Source organism: Onychomys torridus, chromosome 2 (genome assembly GCF_903995425.1).
Source record: "Onychomys torridus chromosome 2, mOncTor1.1, whole genome shotgun sequence".
Lineage (NCBI taxonomy): Eukaryota > Metazoa > Chordata > Mammalia > Rodentia > Cricetidae > Onychomys > Onychomys torridus.
In genome coordinates, this window is record NC_050444.1 from 131,357,995 (window position 1) to 131,375,601 (window position 17,607).

Here is a 17,607-nt window from a genome sequence, read left to right on the forward strand (position 1 = left end):
AATATAGTAATAAGGGCTGGAGAGATGGCTCAGAGGTTAAGAGCACTGGCTGCTCTTCCAGAGGTCCTGAGTTCAATTCCCAGCAACCACATGGTAGCTCACAACCATCTGTAATGAGATCTGGTGCCCTCCCTGTCCTCTCCTGGTGTACAGGCAGAACACTGTATACATAGCAAATAAATAATTCCTTTTAAAAAAAGATTTTTCTGGGAGGTGGGAGGAGGGAAGAGAGAGGAATCTGTGGTTGGTGTGTAAAATTAATAGAAAATTTCTTAATAATAAAAAATTTTTAAAAAGTATAGTAATACTGGAGTAAGGGTCCACCTTTCTCCCATTCACCCTCATTTTACTTTGATTACATATACAAAGACCCTATTTCTAAGTAAGGTCATGAGGGGTAGGCGCTAGGGTTTATGATACGAACTTATCTTTTAAATTTTTATTTTCTTATTTGTGTGAGAGAGAAAGCCTTGTCTAACGTATGGAGATAAGAAGATAGCTTTTGGGATTGCCTATAACACTAGAATTTCTCCACCATGGGTTCTAATGATCAAGTTTAGGTCATTGGACTGGTATATAGCACACACTTTTTACCTACTAGGACACCTTGCTAGCCTTAAACTTGTCTTTTTAGGGAACATAGTTCAACTTCCATGAGATCACATTATAGCATCACCTGTAAACTTTTGGTAGCTCCCATAGTCTGCTAAATTAACTGTAGTTGCTTTATTTATGTATTTGGAGACAGATTCTTATGTATCCCAGACTGACTTCATACTATGTAGCTGAGGATGATCTTGAACTTCTGATCTTCCTGCTTCCACCTCAAGAGATCTTAGACATGTACCACCATGCTTGGCTTTATTTATTTATTTGTTTGTTTGTCTGTTTGTTTTTGAGACAGGATTTCTCTGTATAACAGCCCTAACTGTCCTGGAACTCACTTTGTAGACCAGGCTGGCCTCTAATTCACAGACATCTGCCTGCCTCTGTCTCCTGAATGCTGGGATTAAAGGTGTTCACCATGCCTTTTTAATGCTGTCCTAGGTTTCAATCATGCCAAGCAAGCAAGCACTCTACTTTCTGACTATATTCCCTGCCAAAATGCTTTATTTCAGAATACCAGAATTTCTATCTGAATAATAAGTATAGTAATAATTATAATAAGTAGAGTACATGCCATGAGCACAGCCCTGGATTCATCTCCCAAAACCAAACAAACGAAGAACAACTGATCTATTAGGAACTTTCACATTGTATGTATGTCCTTGAATGTTCATAACAATTCTATATGTTAGATATGGTTATTATTTCTATTTTATAGATATGTATTAAAGAAATTATATAACCCACTTAGGGTGGCACAGTTATAGAAATGCAATGCAGAAAGTGGAGAGATGGCTTGGCACTTAAGAGCACTGGCTGCGCTTCTAGAGGACCTAGGTTCGATTCCCACCACCCACATAGTAGCTCAAAATCATTTGTAACTCAAGTTCCAGAGAATCTGATGCTCTCCTCTGGCTTCTGAAGGCATTGCACACATGTGGTGCACATACATATGTGGAAACAGAACACCCATACATAAAATACAATTCAATTTTAGGCTGTCTAACTGTGTAGTATATGTGGGCTTTTTTTTGTTTTGTTTTTTTGTTTTTGTTTTTCGAGACAGGGTTTCTCTGTAGCTTTGGAGCCTGTCCTAGACTAGCTCTGTAGACTAGGCTGGCCTCAAACTCACAGAGATCCACCTGCCTCTGCCTCCCGAGTGCTGGGATTACAGGCGTGCACCACCACCGCCCGGCTGGGCTGTCTTGCTATACTAAATTTAACTTTTAGTTTCATCTTAACTCTAGTTTCATCTCTTCCCCACTTATGAAGAACAAAAGAATCTAGTCTAGTCTCTGTACTTCGTTACTTTGTGGTTCTTTTGCATTGGGTATCTTATTCCCAGCTCTGCCTATGCGATATCATGAAATGGAACCAAACCTCAACAGTTAGTGAGTGTTAGATGGGTGTGGGGCCGGGAAGCGTATTTCTTGTAAAGAGTGGGTAAATGTGCAGGTTAATTGGTTAATAGGCAAGAGTGAAAGGCTTTATAACCTATACTCAGAATTGTGAGTTGTGTGGGGTTTTGTTCGTTTTCTTGAGACAGGGTCTCAAGTAGACTCGAGCTTAATATGTAGCCAAAGCTAGTCCTGAGTTCTAGATCCCCCTGTCTCTGCCTCCCAACAGCTGTTTTTCAATGTGTATGAGTGTTTTGTGTGCATGTATGTCTATGCACCATGTGCTTTCCTGGTGTCTGTAGAAGCCAAATGAGACCCCTTAAACCTGGAGTTACAGCCGATTTTGAACTAGGACTGGAACTGGGTCCTTAGGAAGAACAATCAGTGTTCCTAGCTGCTGAGCCTCATCTCTCTACTTCCCATCTGCTGGGATTTTGAGTTTTAGGCCAACAATAATAGAAGATCATTGAATAATTTAATGTGGGAGTGGGCTTAGATTGGCATTTCAGGTAGATTATCTTGCTGAAGCATATGCTATATATAGTTCCAATGCTTGGGAGGGGCATAAAGATTACATGTTTGTTCAGGGTTAGCCTGGGCTGCTATACCTACTAGATGTGATCTGGACTAAACTGTGAACTACAGGAAGAGACTAGCCGCTGTCTTAATTGTTTTCACTTAAAAGATTTTTAGCATTTGTGTGGGAAAATGGATAGAATGCATGGACTTTCTCAGCATAGTCCTGCTACTTAGAATGCAGTAAGGGACCTCTGCCAGACAGTTGGCAACATTTACCTCCCTTAAGTAAGTGCTTCAGGTTCTGGCCAGATGAGTGAGTATATTTGTTGGAAAGTAGAAACTAACAGTTCAAGAATCTGAAAGAGCGCCAGGCAGTAGTGGTGTACCTTTTTGTGGCCTTCATGGGCACCTGCACTCATTTTCACAAAAATGGACACATATGCACAATTAAAACCAAACCAAACAAACAAACAAAAAAAGACCAAAAAAGATCAGACTATTTTTTTTTTGAGACAGGGTTTCACTATGTAGCTTTTGGCCAGGCTGGCTTTGAACTTACAGGATTCTACCCTTATTATTCAAGCATGTAAAGACAATTCCCTTAATAGTATTGCATTGGGTATTAGCTTTGTGTTTATTTGTTTGTTTTTAATTTTTAAAAATTTTTTATTTTTATTTTTTGTTTTGTTTCAAGACAGGGTTTCTCTGTGTTGTTTTGGTGCTGCCCAGCTTGTTTGTTTTTATAGACAAGGTCTCACTATATAGCTCTGGCTGTCCTGGAACTCACTATGTAGATCAAGCTGGCCTTGGACTCCCAAAGATCCACCTGCCTCTGCCTCCCAAATGCTGGGATTACTGGCAATTATAATCATGCCCATCAGAATTAATCTTAAGTGGCAAGCTGATTATCCACTTAAATGCATGTGTGGTGATTGTCAATTTTAAATTATTGTGTTTAAGCTGGACAGTGGCTGCGCACGCCTTTAATCCCAGCATGATGGTGCATGCCTGTAATCCTAGCATTTCTGGGGTAGAAGCAGGAAAATCAGGAGTTTAAGGATATAGCCTTACTACATAGTAGTTTTACAGCCAGCCTGGGCTACATGAGACACCATCTTAAAAACAAACAAACAAAAAGACTCCAAAATTACATTGTGTTTCCATGTGACTATGGAGACAGTTAACATTTACCAACATGTGTGTACTTTCTTTTAATAAAAAGATTAAATGAAGGAAGCTGTTATAATATTTCATTAGACTATGAGAAGAAGCAGTTTTTGGTATAGGTAAAATTGATATATGTATCATGTAACAGGTACTAAAGTACCTATAATTCTCATTTGAGAGGTAAGACAGGAAGATCAAGAGTTCAGAATTAGCCGTGCGGTGGTGGCTCATGCCTTTAATCCCAGCACTTGGGAGGCAGAGATAGGTCTCTAAAAATAAAACAAAACAAAAAATTCATCCTCAGCTACCTGGCAAGTTTGAGGCCAGCCTAGACTGGAGAAATTCTGCCTCAAAAAAAATTCAAATTGAAATGTTAAAACGTCTATAAGGCATTTAAATATGTTTTGGTATTGGCTTATTCTGTAGGACAACCCAAAGGGACCGTCTGTAAAAAACTGAACATGCAGCATCTGTGATTCCCACCCAGCAAAGCTGAACATGCTAATATAGCTGTTCTTACCTTGGCTTTTCTGCAGAGGGATTTGTTCATAGGCTGCACAGCTGAGTCTGCACCCAGAGCTGCCTATGGGGAAGTGAATGTTCCCACTAATGGGGCACACAGTGTTTAGCAACCTTGAAATCTTCCTTGTTGGCAGATCTCAAACTTCCTTTCTTCATACATGCATGCATGGCTCTTGAGACATGGAGAAGTTGTGGTTTTTGAGGGCCCAGAGGCTTATCAGCCCCACCAATATATTCTCCAGCATTAGGCAAGACAAATGGATTGTTGTTCAAAAAAAAAAATTCTGTTTGGTTTCCTTCTTTGGACCTGGTTTCTACTTTTCCATCCTGCCTAGGAAAGCCAGAGTCTGTTAGTCACTATGAATCCTCCTCTTTTATCATTTTTTCTTTGCTCTCCACCTTCTAGGTAAGTCGATGGATTTAGTTCTTCCCTCCATACCTCCCTTTCTGTTTAAACTGGATCCTTTTATGTAGCCTAGGTTAACCTTGAACTTACTGTGTAGACCAGGCTGGCCTTGAACCTTGCCTTAACCTCCCAAGTACTACAGTAGATGTGAGCCACTACACTCTGGCTTTCTTGGGCTTTGATACATATTTGTAAATACATATGTGTTACTCTGAACCAAAACCAAGAGTCCAAGCACCACCAGGCCTTCAGAAAATGCAGTCTTCATTCCTTCTGCCTGACATTCAGCCATGTAAGACAGGCCTTCTATGTCTCGCTGTCACCGTGTCAAAGAAGCAAACTATTTATTTAGATGTTTTGACTCTCAAAACTAAGGAAATTTGCCTACACTGTCAGATGTTAGCTGCATTGCTCTCTATAGTTTGGAGTTCACAAGTTCGATTTCTTTTCAGCAATGGCCCCTCCATTGTGAACTTGGGCAGAGTCCCCTAGAGTGAGAAGTCATTGTGCTAATGCTTCCACTGTTGTAAGATGTCCAAGGTGGATTACAAAGCAGGATTAAGCAGGTAAACAGGCTTTCCTTTTGAGAGTCAGGAGGTGTGTTCTCTCTGAGTTACTGAACCCACTCTGCTTCACGCAGGGGATCTGATGTGCTGTGTGGTGCTGCCCCCAACTGGTTTATTCTGATTCTTCTATTCTATTACCATGTTCTTTCTGAGCATATCCATGTTTTTTTGTTTTTTAATTATATTCTCATTTAAAACATCAAACAAAAAGATTGTATATTAGGCGGATCAGGTATACCTACTGGGTAGATGGGAAAACTGAAGGACAACTAACTTTATTTTTTTCAAAATTAAATGGTTCTTAGAAGGAATAATTGACTAGAATTCAATTAAAATCTCTTGCTCATTATACCATTAGGTCCTCTAGTCCTTTGTAAGTTCAGTATCATAGTCTAAAAAAGTATACTCATTATATTTGTAGAATTTGTTCCTTTTTCCCCCTTGGAAAGAGGAGGGAGATAATGTATCTTGAAAGGGTTGAGTAAATTCACTTTTGAGTTCCTGTTCTGCATGGAGCCATCTCACTCAATTGCTGTGACCTCTAACTCCTTGTATAATGAATATAGTTGTAAAAAGATGTAGTCTGAAGCCAGACTCTATTGTCTGCCTGATTCTGCCCTTAATAATTGAATAACCTTATTTATCCTTTAAATGTTGTTTGTAATATGAGTGTAATGCAGTTAAATCTATGTACATGTTCCAAAATTAGAAAAACTCACCTGGGTCTGTAGTGCAGTGGATAGCGCACTGGACTTCTAGACCAAATTAGAAAAACTCTGAAATCAGAAACACCTTTGGTCCTAAACATTTTAGACAAGGGTACTCAGCCCATAGTACACTTATCTCGTAGGGCTGCTGTGTAGATTAAGTGAGATAATGTGTTTACAATTTTTAGAAGTGTATGGTGTAATATATAAAGCACTATATAAATATTCACTGAAAAAATACTGTTATATATACTTTTTTGCTCTTCCTTTTTTTTTTTTTCTTTTCTTTTCTTAGACAGGGTCTCACTATGTGTACTGTCTGGCCTGAAACTCAGAGATCTGTCTCCCAAGTGGTGGGATTAAAGGCATGTACCACCACACTCAGCTACTTCTGCAGCCTTAAGAAATCATCCCTGGCATGGTGGCACACACCTTTAGTTCCAGTACTCAGGAGGCAAAGGCAAGTGGATTTACATGTCTGAGGCCAGCCTGGTCTACACACTGAGTTCCAGAACAGCCAGGGATACATAGAGAAACCTTGCCTTGAAAAGTAAACAACAACAACAAAATTATCACAGGAGACTGGAGAGTTGGTTCAGAAGTTAAGAGCATTTGCTTTTGTAGAGAGCCCAGATTCAGTCCCCACTACTTACATGGTGGCTCACAACCATTGATAACTCCAGTTCTAGGAGCTCCTACATCCTCTTCTGATCTCTAAGGGTGCCAGGCACACAAGTGATGCACATGTATGCATTCAGGCAAACTATCCATACACATGAATTTTTTTTCATTAAAAAATAAACATGGAGTTGGGGATTTAGCTCAGTGGTAGAGCACTTACCTAGCAAGCGCAAGGCCCTGGGTTTGATCCTCAGCTCCCAAACAAAAACAAAAAAAAACAAAGCGGGGTGTGATGGCATATACGTGTACTACAACATTTGGGAAGTTGGGGAAGGAGGATCCTGAGTCCAAGGCCAGCCTGGGTTAAACAGTAAGACTGGTTCCAAACAAACAAAATGGCCAAAACCTCACATAGAAGCTAAAAGAAGAGAATAGCCAAAAAAGAAATGACCAACAGTATCAAAGTGCTGTATACACCAAATAAGATGGTGCTTGTAAAAAATGTCCATTTGCAACTCGGACACTAGGTTGTTATTGGCAGCCATGCCAGAGCAGTTCAGTGGTTAAGGCCAGAGTTAGGCAAAGTGAGTTGAATAGGAGGAAACGGGGCTGTGGAAGAACTAAAGAATGCATTCTTCCAAGAAATCTGCTGTTCTCCATTATGCCCACATAATCTTGAAGCACTGCTTTGTGAGGTGTGGGCCACCACCGCTCGGCTGTAAAAAGGTGTTTGGTGGTACTGAGGAGCTGAAGCAGTTAAGAGCACTGAACAAGTTCAGTTCCAAGTACCCATGTGAGGCAGCTCACAGACACTTGTAACTCCAACTGCAGGTGATCTGACACTCTTCTGGATTCCTCAAGTGACTGGCACATCCAACATTAGACACATACTGACACACATAGACATAACTATCTTCCCTATGGTGGTACACACTTTTAATCCCAGCACCCAGGAGGCAGAGGCAGGTAGATCTCTATGAGTTCAAAGACAGCCTGGTCTACAAACTGAGTTCCAGGACAGCTAAGACTACATAGTCTCAAACAAACAAACAAATTAAAAAAAAACATTTAGAGAAGATCTAGGCATGGTGGTACATGCCTGTCACCCCAACACTTGGGAGGTGGAGGTAGGGAGGATAAGTTCAAAGTCATCCCTGGCTGTACAGTGAGTGTGAGGTTAGCCTGTGCCACATGAAACACTACTGTAACAGGTCTTTCTTTGGACTACCAACTTCCAGATAATGACACTGAGACATTTTATTATGAAAGCTTGGCCTTAGCTTAGGCTTGTTCCCAACTAGTTCTTAAAACTTAAATTCTAGCCGGGTGGTGGTGGCCCACGTCTGTAATCCCAGCACTTGGGAGGCAGAGCCAGGTGGATCTCTGTGAGTCCGAGGCCAGCCTGGGCTACATAGCGAGATCCAGGAAAGGCGCAAAGCTACAAAGAGAAACTCTGTTTCAGGGAAAAACAAAAAAACAAAACAATAAAAAAAAAAAAAAACTTAAATTCTAAGGCTTGTATCTCTCTCTTTTTTTTTTTTTAGCTGAGGATCGAACCCAGGGCCTTACACTTGCTAGGCAAGTGCTCTACCACTGAGCTAAATCCCCAACCCAGCTTGTATCTTATTAGCCAGATTCTTATTATTTACATCATTAATCTGTGTTCTGCCATGTGGCTCATTACTTTTCCTTAGTACAGTGAGTCTGAGTTCTTCCACGTCATGCTAGTGAATCCCCTGCGCCTCAGATTTCTTCCCAGATTCTCTCTCTGCCCGGAAGTCCCACCTATCCTCTCCTGCCTAGCTATTGGCCATTCAGCCCTTTATTAAACCAACCAGAAGATGCCTTAGACAGGTGAGGAAGGACAGAGGCACATCTTCACATAATGTTCAAAAAGATTATCCCAACACACTATCTCAAGACAAATGGCTGAAGTGATGGCTCCGTGTTTAAGGGCACTTGCTCTTCTTCTTCTTCTTCTTCTTCTTCTTCTTCTTCTTCTTCTTCTTTTTCTTTTCAGATTTATTTATTATCATGTTACAGCATGTGTCCCTGCAGGCCAGAAGAGAGCGCCAGATCTCACTACAGATGGCTGTGAGCCACCATGTGGGTGCTGGGAATTGAACTCAGGACCTCTGGAAGAGCAGCCAGTGCTCTTAACTGCTGAGCCATCTCTCCAGCCCCCACTTGCTGTTGTTGTAGAGGATCTAAGTTCAGTTCCAAGCACCCATGTGGATGTGGTGGCTTACAGCCATCTCTAACTCCAGTTCCAGAGGATCTGAAACCCTTTCTGGCCTCTGTGAGCATCAGGAATGCATGTGATACACATACATACATACGTGCAAACATTCATACATATAAAAATAAATCTTTATATTTGATCTTAGCAAAAAGGCAGAAAAGCAACAAAGTAAATCCTTTTTAAAAAAATGAAAGAACAAATGTAGTTTCTAAGTGTTTGCTCTTCTATGCTTTTACCACTAGTCTAAACAGTTCTGATAAATAGTAGCTGGGCCTTCCTTCTGTTTTGCAGTATATCAACTCTGGGAACCTGGAACAGCTACTAGACAGTGACCTGTATTTGCCCTGGACTGTGAGAGTGAAACTGGCCTATGACATAGCAGTGGGCCTCAGCTACCTTCACTTCAAAGGCATTTTCCATCGAGACCTCACATCAAAGGTACGAAGACCTTATTTTCATAACTCTTGAGAAACACAGGGAAAAAACCAGTTATTTAAGGAACCTAGAAATATGGGGATCTCTATTCTAGATTTAACTTTTAATCAAAACATAGTTAAGTATTTGATACAGTTAATCATTAGAAAGCTTCTATCTGGGTTAAGGATATATCTTAGTTGGTAGGGTGTTTTCTTAGCATGCACAAAGATTTGATCCCCAGCACTGGATAGAAGCAGGAGGATCCGAAGCTCACAATCATTCTCAGCTACATAGAGAACTCAAGGCCAGGCTAGAGGTCCTAAAAATCAAAACCAAACCAGCCTGTGTCTGCTCAGAGCAGGCACCTTTGAGTACCGAGCCAGGCAGTACACATATCTTGAGAGCCTTTATATTTGACTTTAGTCTCCTGAATGTGTGCTGCATAAGCACCTGGAGAGCTTCTGGAGAGCTGTGGAGCCTCACCCCTTTTCCCCTCCATGGCCTCCAGGAAGCAGCTCTGAAGAAAGCAGAGTTGGGTGTTAGTGAGTCAGGTGAACAAACGTTTGGAGTGTTCGGTGGGCCACCGTGTGCTGACCCATTTCTATTGTGTGATAGAGTTTCTGTCACCCTGCCAGGTCTTCTTTGATGTTTGCTGGTCTCTGTAGTATTGTTCTGTTGTCCAAATTGCTGTGTGACCAGGTTAGAAAACAGTTTCTTTCAGAGAAAGTTGGCCTTGTTACAAAGCAGGAACTTGACGGCTGAATGTCCCAGGATACTTCCATGACAAGGTTTTTTTTTTTTTTTTTTTTTTTTTTTTTGGTTTTTTGAGATAGGGTTTCTCTGTGTATCCCTGGCTGTCCTGGAACTTGATCTGTGAATCAGGCTGGCCTCGAACTCACAGAGATCCATCTGCCTATGCTTTCCAAATGCTGGGATTAAAGGTATGTGCCACCACCTCCTCACTCCATGACAAGGCCCTTAAATAATATTATTTGAGCTAATGGAGGAACTGAAAGGTCATCTAGGGTACTTAGTATGACATCTGCCCAAGGACCAAAAGTCTTGTAAGGTTTGTTTTGAAGGTTTATTTTCATTTTATGTGTATGAATATTTGCCTACATGAATGTCTATGCACCATGTGCATGCCTGGGGTGCATAGGCCAGAAGAGGGTATCAGATTCCCTTGTCTGTTGTAAGCTGGCATGTAGGTAGTAGGAAACAAACCTGAGTCCTCTGCTAGAACAGCCCGTGCTTTTCTGCTGAGCCATCTCTCCAGCCCCGGAGTATAGGAGTTTCATAAATACCCAAGAATAATAGTCACTTTTTTCCTCCCCCACATATACACATGCACACACACACATATAGGCATCTAGCCAAAAATCAGATCTTTCTACTAAAAGTATTGTTTCTTCTAAAGTAGAAGAAAATTTCAACAAGTTATCCCCCATACCTACATGAATGTTCCCTATGCCTGGATTCATGGATGGAAAAATAATAGAAGGAGGGAATTTTTAACCTATAATTACATATGGTCTCATTGAGAAATAACTAAAGGAGCCAGGTAGTGGTGGCGCACATCTTTAATCCCAGCACATAGGAAGCAGTGGCAGGTGGATCTCTCAATTCAAGGCCAGCCTGGTCTATAGAGTGAGTTCCAGTACAGCCAGGGCTACACAGAGAAATCCTGTCTCAAGAAGAGAGGGAGTTGGGGAGGGAGAGAGGGAGAGGGGAGAAGGGGAGAGAGAGAGAGGGAGAGAGAGAGTGAGAGAGAGAGAGAGAGAGAGAGAGAGAGAGAACAAACAGTGAACAACAGTGCAGTATTTTATAGTTGAATATTCAGCTGCATGGACTGTAGACTTTTTATTACAGGGGAGATCACTCTAGATCAAGATGGTAAAGCTTCCTGGAAGAAATTCCCTGCTCCTCAGCAGTGTAGCATATTCCCTTTCTATACTCTGAAAATACTTTGTCATTTTAGTTAGTATTTTTGAGCTTATTGTAGTAAAAAATGAATAAGCTCTCTAGGCACAGATAGGAATGTTTATAATTCCAGTGCTTGTGAGAGTGAGGCATGATGACCACAGTTTGAGGCTAGCTCAGGCTATCTAGTGAGACTTTCTTTAAAAAAAACAAACCAAACAAATAAAAAGACCAAACAAGTAAATAAAGAAAAAGACCAAACTATAAAAAAAACCTAGAACTGTTGGGTAAGATCACCAACCTTTGATTTCCTTATATGAGAGTAGATATTCTCTTTAGCAGTGGGCTTAAAGCAAAATGATGGGAGGGCTGGAGAGATAGCTGAGCTCTTTCAGAGCACCCAGGTGCCATTCCCAACTTCAACATGGTGGCTCAAAACCTTCTGTGATCCAATGCCCTCTTCTGGCCTCTGCAGGCACTGTATGTACATGGTGTTCAGACATACTTACAGGCAAAACACATACATATACATATACATAAAGACAAAACAAAAGCAACCTAGGATCTTAAAACAATTCCTTTTTATAAGGAACACAGGCTGGCTTTAAAAGGGCAATCCCTATGTCTGCCTCCTGAGCACTGGGATTACAGACATGCACCACCACACTCAGCAACTCTTTGTTTCTAGGCCATACCTCCTGGACTTTAGGGTGGTATTGAGGATATTTGGAAATGATGAGGTTAAATGATTTTGTTGTTGTTGTTGTTTTGTTTTTTGAGACAGGGTTTCTCTGTGTAGCTTTGCGCCTTTCCTAGAACTTACTCTGTAGACCAGGCTGGCCTCAGAACTCATAGAGATCCGCCTGCCTCTGCCTCCCGAGTGCTGGGATTAAGGGCGTGCACCACTATCACCTGGCCCCAATTCATTCTTAATTCAAGCTTCCTTTACTCTGAAAATTTGCCCCTACTGGCTGTGTGGCCTGGACTCCAACTGAATTGGCTTTTAACTCTAGAAGAATCAACAAGGTATCATCAGTAGAGGCAGCATACCACAGAAAACAAAACCAAGATCTAAAGGTACTCATACTTCTAAGGGTAATGTGTACTCATACTTCTAAGGGTAACCACAGAAGAGCAGCGGTGCTTTCCTGATTTCAGCCAGTAATGGGACTGAGCTCAAACAGGCTGCTCTCACAGTTATGGTAAAGAGCTACTGTACTGTGTATAGTTACACAGTTGACTATTGGAAGTACTATTAAATGGCCACTTCTTGATGGTGTTTGTGAACTGTATATTTTTAAAGCCATACCACCTCCCAGTTCCTTGTAAGTAAATTCATAGCATCACTACTGCACTAATCTACTTCAGAATATCTCTTGTTCATTTTGTCTTTTCAGGTCTCACTCTTCTTTCACATTTTATTATATATGTTATGTGTGTACCTGTGCATGCATGAATATGAGTGCAGTTGTTTCATTGGATCTGGAGTTAGAGGAGGTTGTAAGCATGGGTGTTAGGATTTGAACTCTGGTCCCCAGCAAGAGCAGTATGGACTCTCCCCACTTGTCCCCCAAGACAGGGTTTCTCTGTGTGTAGCTCTGGCTGTCATGGAACTCACTATGTAAACCAGGCTGGTCTTGAACTCACAGAGATCTTCCTGCCTCAGCCTCCCGAGTGCTAGGATTAAGGTGTTCTTCACCACTACCATCACCCCCCCACACCCACCCCCCAGGCTGCAGTATTCACTCTTAATCACTGAGCCAGCCATCTCTCCAGCCTCAGGATCTCACTCTTTAGTGGATTCATGTTTGGTTCCTTGTACCCATGTCAGGCATCACAAGTACCTGTAACTATAGCTCCAGGGGATCTAACGCCTCTGGCCTCTCTACTGGTACCTGCACTCACCCACACACAGACATACACATACACATACTTCTAAATAGTAAATACATCTAAAAGGCACACATGGCCAGGCAGTGGTGGTGGACTCCTTTAATTCCAGCACTGGGGAGGCAGAGGCAGGTGGATCTCTGTGAGTTCAAGGCCAGCCTGGTCTACAGATAGAGTTCCAGGACAGCATGCCAAGGCTTCACAGTCAAACCCTGTCTTGAAACACAACCCCCGAAAAAACCACAAATGTGTCAGAGGGTGGGAGTAAACACAGAGATGGCTCAGTAGGTACTTGCCACCAAGCTTGATGACCTGAGTTCTACCCACATGGTGGAAGAAACTGACTCCTGCAAAGGTGTCTTTCTGACTTCCACATGTTTGCTATGGGCATGTCTGTATATATACACATGAACAATTTAAAATGGACCAGAGTATAATGACTCATATTTGTAATCTAGTCCTGGCATTCAGTGTAGCTGGGGAGTGGATGGGGCTGGAGGATCAGAAGTTCAAGGCCAGCTTGAGCTATATGGGAGATTCTGTCTGAAAACAGGAATGAGGAAGCTTGAGAGATGCAGGGAGTGGCTATCAGGGCACCTGCAGTTATTACCTTTTTTCTCTTCTGAGACACCGTTTAGCACTAGCTGATTTGGAACTCACTGTATAGACGAGGCTAGCCTCCAGCTCACAGAGAGCCTCCTGCCTCTGAGCACTGAAATTAAAGGTGGGCACTACCACACCTGGTCAGTCTCTGAAAACTGTAAATCAGACAGTAAACAAGACAGTAGATCAAACCCTGGAGACAGAAGTCTGAGTTGTTGGTGAACCAGGAAGAGGATGAGAGAAAGAAGTGAGGGATGTGAACTGCCTCACAGGCCTAGTGACCTCACCCAGAGCCTTAGCTGATCAGTTGGCACAGGGCCCATCTTTTCATGGACACAGTCAGAGATCTGGAGTGCTGATCTAGCAGAACTTAGGGAGGAGCGAGTCAGGACGAGCACAAGGACAGTCCTTGGGAGCCACCCTGTTCAGTTCTCTGGGTTCCAAGATTGATTGTGATGAATAACAGGTTCCTCTTAGCTCAGGGGAAGAAGAGTGTGAGCACATCAAGGTCAGAAGAAGCAATTAATGTGTACCTGTGCACAATAATAAACTGAGTGACTTGGCCAGACTGGCAACAGAGAGGGAGGGAGGATGGGCTGGGTCAGATAAGGCCTTGCTGGCCCCACAAATGTTTCTGTAAGCCAAGAATCTCTGCTCTCTGCTGCCTGTGGGAAAGCAGGTGGGGTGTGGGCTTCCTGAGCCTGGAGGGTCAGAGCTATTGGGGAGAGCTAGTTGCAGCCTGAGTTATTTATATACATCATTGGGTTCATCCTTTCTCTAGAGATGGCAGCATTTATTCAGGACTATGTCCTAGCCTCTCACTAGCTGACTACTAAGGAAGGGTCAAAACAGAACCTGCTCTTGAGGTGTTTTTCTAGAGTGGTACAGAGAAGCTCACGCAGTTGAGAGAAAGGCCAAGGCTGGAGAAGTCAGGATTGCAAAGGCAGTTTGCCTTAAAGCTTAAAAGAGAAGATTTTTTCATAGATTGCCAGGTGGTGGGGGGCGCATGCCTTTAATCCTAGCACTTGGGAGGCAGAGGCAGGTGGATCTCTGTAAGTTCTAGGCCAGCCTGGTCTAGAGTGAGTTCCAGGAGAGCCAGAGCTGTTACACAGAGAAACCCTGTCTTGAAAACAACAAAAACATGGGGTTGGGGATTTAGCCCTAGGCAAGCGCAAGGCCTTGGGTTTGGTCCTCAGCTCCGGAAAAAAAAAAACAACAACAAAAAACAAAAACAAAAACCAAACCAAAAAAACCCCCAAAAAACAAAAAACAACTACTTTTCTTAGGTAAAGGAAGGCTTGGTTGGGCTAGGGGTGTAACTTAGTGGTGGAGCAGATAGAGCACTCTACATATGTGAGCCCTGAGTTTAGTCCCAGTAAGCACACACACACAAACACACACACACACAAAATACATAGGTATCAGAAAATATCCCAGGCTAGGCAGTGGTGGCACACACCTTTAATCCCAGCACTTGGGAAGCAGAGGCAGGCGGATCTCTGTGAGTTTGAGGCCAGCCTGTCTACAGAGTGAGTTCTGGGAAAGGCTCCAAAGCTACACAGAGAGACCCTGTTTCAAAAAGAAAAACAAAACAAAACAAAACCCCAAATGGAAAAAAGAGAAAATATTAAGAAAGACAAAAATGTAAAGGGGGTCTTCAAGCTTGGTAAGTCCAGGATTGTCCAGGTCATTTGTAGGTGACACATTTGGGAAAGGTTTGTTGCATAGTATTACCAGGGGTAGGGATGTGGGAAGTGATCTAGCTCATACTTTTGGTGGATGGATGCTGGAGACTGAACCAAGAATCTCATGCAAGCTAAGCATATATTGTACCACTGAGAAATATCTTTGATACTTAAGACCATGGTTAGTACTTAGAAAACAAGGAAATGGCTGGGCAGTGGTGGCACATGCCTTTAATCCCAGTACTAGGAGGCAGAGGCAAGTGATCTCTGTGAGTTCAAGGCCAGCCTGGGCTACAGAGTGAGTCCCAGGAAAGGCGCAAAGCTACACAGAGAAACCCTGTCTCGAAAAACAAAGAAAGAAAGAAAGAAAGAAAGAAAGAAAGAAAGAAAGAAAGGAAGAAAGGAAGGAAGAAAGGAAGAAAGAAAACAAGGAAATGGACTGGAGAGAAGGCTCAGCAGTTATGAGTATGTACTACTTTCTGCAGAGGACCTGAGTTCAATTCCCAGCACACGTCAGATGGCTTACAACCATCTGTAACTCCAGTTCCAAGGGAAGCAATATCCTCTTCTGGCCTTCACGGCACTAACATCTACATTTACCCTCCTCACATATACATAGTTAAAAATAAAGTAAATCTTTAAAAACATAAACAAGAAAGGATAACACTTGTGCTTTGGAAATTCAGCACTTGGGAAGTGGAGGCAGAGGAGGATCAAGGTCAACCCCAGATACATACCAAGGTCTAGGCCAACCTGGGCTCTATCAAACCTTGTTTCAAGGGCTGGAGAGATGGCTCAGAGGTTAAGAGCACTGGCTGTTCTTCCAGAGGTCCTGAGTTCAATTCTCAGCAGCCACATGGTGGCTCACAACCATCTAGAATGAGATCTGGTGCCCTCTTCTGGCCTGCAGGGGTAAGTGCAGACAGAACACTGTATACATAATAAATAAAATAAATCTTTAAAAAACAAAACAAGCCAGGCGGTGGTGGCGCACGCCTGTAATCCCAGCACTCGGGAGGCAGAGGCAGGTGGATCTCTGTGAGTTCGAGGCCAGCCTGGTCTACAGAGCTACTCTAGGACAGGCTCCAAAGCTACAGAGAAATCTTGTCTCAAAAAACCAAAACCAAACCAAAAAACAAACAAAACAAAACAAACCTTGTTTCAAAAAATAAAAAAAAAAACCAGAGCCTAGTTGTGGTGGCACATGCCTTTAATCCCAGCACTCAAAGCACAGTCAGGTGGATGAGGCCAACCTGGTCTATAGAATGAGTTCCTAGACAGCCAGCGCTGTTACACAGAAAAACTCTTGAAAAACCAACCAACCAACCAATAATAATATTAAACAGTCCAGGCCTCAAATAGTGGTTTTGGATAGGCATGGAGGCTCATAATAATAATAACAATAGTAATAATAATAATAATAATAAACAGTCCAGGTCCAAAATAGTGTTTTTGGATGGGCATGGAGGCATATACCTTTAACCCCAGTGCTTGGGAGGAAGAGACAGGCAGATCTCAATGAGCTGGAGGCCAGCCTGTTCTACATCTCAAGTTCTAGGCCAGCCAAGGCTACATAGTGAGTTTCTGTTTAAAAAAACAAAAACAAAAACAAAAACAAAAAAAACACAAATAAAAAGTAGTGGCCATGTCTGAGTTCTGGGTTTCTCAGTCACTAGAGCAGTTCTGCCCATTTTGATTGGTGCCCACTGTGAGGAATTTGGAAGTTCCTCATCAACTTTATCACACTGCCTTGGATGGGAATAAAAATGCATGTAGCCTGGTAGTGGTGGTGCACATCTTTAATCCCAGCACTCAGGAGGCAGCGGCAGGCAGATCTCTGTGAGTTCGAGGCCAGCCTGGTCTACAGAGCTAGTTCTATCTAAGGACAGCCACTAAAGAAACCCTGTCTTGGAAACCCCTACCCCCACACACACCAAAACTGAACAACAACAATAAAAGAATGCTGCATGTTTTCCTGAAGTCATACTACCATGAACATGCCTGGTCAGAATTCATTGCCTACCTCCAGCTCTGTATCAGGACCAGGTTTTCCCCTGGGGAGATGGTGGCTGTTCTGTCTTCCATTACCTTTACGTGAACCTGCTTCTAATGTGCTATGAAAAGGAGTAAAGAGATTTTGGACTATTACTTAAAAAACTGTATGGGACCTCAAGCACACATTTTCTTGGATCACACAAAAACCATTGTATACTGATTCCATCCCTCTGCTTGTGAGAGTAGGTGGCTTAAATTAATATTTAGGTGAAAAAAACAAAAAACAGGGCTGGAGAAATAACTCAGTGGTTAGGAGCACTGTCTGTTCGTCCAGAGGATCCAGG

The 17,607-nt window shown here is 42.4% G+C and overlaps 1 protein-coding gene across 1 annotated transcript in view; it reads left to right on the forward strand.

Moving 5' to 3' along the window:
* Nucleotides 1-17,607, forward strand: part of Tesk2 (testis associated actin remodelling kinase 2) — a 120,297-nt gene that overhangs the window by 97,896 nt on the left and 4,794 nt on the right. The window contains exon 5 of the mRNA XM_036177334.1: nucleotides 9,045-9,191. Coding sequence (XP_036033227.1) covers nucleotides 9,045-9,191 — 147 coding nt within the window. The remainder of the gene's footprint in view (nucleotides 1-9,044; nucleotides 9,192-17,607) is intronic.